Source organism: Penaeus monodon, chromosome 34 (assembly GCF_015228065.2).
Source record: "Penaeus monodon isolate SGIC_2016 chromosome 34, NSTDA_Pmon_1, whole genome shotgun sequence".
NCBI classification, from domain to species: domain Eukaryota; kingdom Metazoa; phylum Arthropoda; class Malacostraca; order Decapoda; family Penaeidae; genus Penaeus; species Penaeus monodon.
The window spans coordinates 9,553,154-9,554,893 of record NC_051419.1 but is presented as its reverse complement, the minus strand read 5'-3'; the positions used below and the strand labels follow the sequence as shown (position 1 = coordinate 9,554,893).

The following is a 1,740-nucleotide window of genomic DNA, read 5'->3' as shown; positions in this document are numbered from 1 at the left end:
GGTTAGGGATTGGAGAACAGGTGGTAATAGGGCCTGGGGTTGGAGGATTGGGGTTTCGCAAGGTGGTAGGGAAGGGGGGGGGGCGAAGGGAGAGTGGGAAGAGGAAGATAAAGAGGGAGAAAGGGGAGGATAATGGAGAAGGAAGAGATAAAGAAGAAGACTTTGAGGGAGGCGGAAATACGGACTAAGGAGGTAGAGGAGATGGAGGAAATAGAGGAGGAAGAAGAAGAATATTGAACAAACGTAGAAGGAGGAAGTGAAGGAAATGGGGAGGGAGGGAATGGAGAAGAAGGAAGATAATAAGGAGGAGGTGGAGAAGGAGAATACGAAAGAGCTTAAGGAAATGGAGGATAAGGAGGAAGTAGAAAATACAGGACGGGAAGAAGGAACAAATTTAGAAAATGAAGGAAGAAGAAAAAGAATTAGAAGTTGTGGAAGAGGGAAATGAAAAGGAGAATGAGGAAAAGAGAGAAGGAAGACTTAGCAAGGAGAGAGAATGATAAGAGAAGAAATGGGTTGAACAGGAAAAAAAAAATTGAATGGAAAAATTAAAAAAGAGAAGATTAAATAATATAGACACAAAAAATTGAATGGAAAGATTTAAAAAGAGAAGATTAAATAATATAGACACAAAAGAGAAGGAGGGAATAACAAAATGAGAAAAGACAATACCAATTGTTAGAATAGAAGAACAGTAACAAGGATTAAGATTAAATGAAGGAGATAGACAAAGGGAAATAAAGAAAGATAGGCGATGAAGTAAAATAAAAGTGAACATGACAGTACTGCGGAAAAAATAACCATAAAAATCGAAAAATCTTTAATAATATAACAGAAAAAACAAAAGCATTGTAAGAATATAAAGGGAAGTCGTCAAAATATAACAGTAATAACCGCAAGAACAGTAAGATCTTCACTAAAAATTGTAGAAATAAAACACGAATCGTGCAATGTTATAGAAAAAAATGAGTTTTTACAGCAAATGGGATACAACGGAAAATTATACGAATTCCTTTGAAACAAAAATAAGACTAGTGTAAATAACCAATCTCACTTAGTCTTAAGCATTCCGTATTTTTATATCTATTTTTTTTTTCTTTTCTCCTAATTACTGTCCAGCAGCAAGATCTCATTTCTCTTTTTTTTTCCGAATCCCCAAAATATCCCAACTGTAACCAGTCCTTGTATCTAACGTTGTCTCGAAATATCCAGTTAATCCTATCTCGTGCAAATAAAATTTTATCGAACCCTGCCTAACCCTACCCAATCCTAACTAGTCCTACCCATACCTGCCTAATCCTACCCAGTCATACCCAACCCTACCTAATCTTACCCAGGCCTACATAACCCTACCTAACCCTACCCAGCCCTACCCAACCTTACCTAATCCTAACCAGTCCTATCCAACCCTACCCAATCCTAAGCAACAACCTAATCCTACCCAACCCAATCCTCCCCAACCCTACCCAACCAAACCTCCCCCTACCTCACCCAACCTCACCCACCTCTACCCTCTGCCCCCCATACCAAACGCACTTACCCCATACGGAATCCAGCGCAGCACAGCCTGAAGCGCGTACTGCCTCCTGACCATCCACCCGTACATAGGGAAGGATTCGGACCGCAGGATTTTCGTAGGATCGGACGCCACGCCAGGGAGGCTGTTGCTGTTAAAGGCATTGACGCAGAAGAGGGTCGGGTCGCGGTCCAGGAGCCAAGCCGCCTGGTGGAAGAAACTGC

General features: G+C 41.2%; 1 protein-coding gene across 1 annotated transcript in view; it reads right to left on the bottom strand.

The window, feature by feature from the left end:
* LOC119594912 (protein O-linked-mannose beta-1,2-N-acetylglucosaminyltransferase 1-like) overlaps nucleotides 1–1,740 on the bottom strand; it is a 19,154-nt gene that overhangs the window by 2,796 nt on the left and 14,618 nt on the right. The window contains exon 9 of the mRNA XM_037943984.1: nucleotides 1,541–1,736. Within this exon, the coding sequence (XP_037799912.1) occupies nucleotides 1,541–1,736 (196 nt within the window). The remainder of the gene's footprint in view (nucleotides 1–1,540; nucleotides 1,737–1,740) is intronic.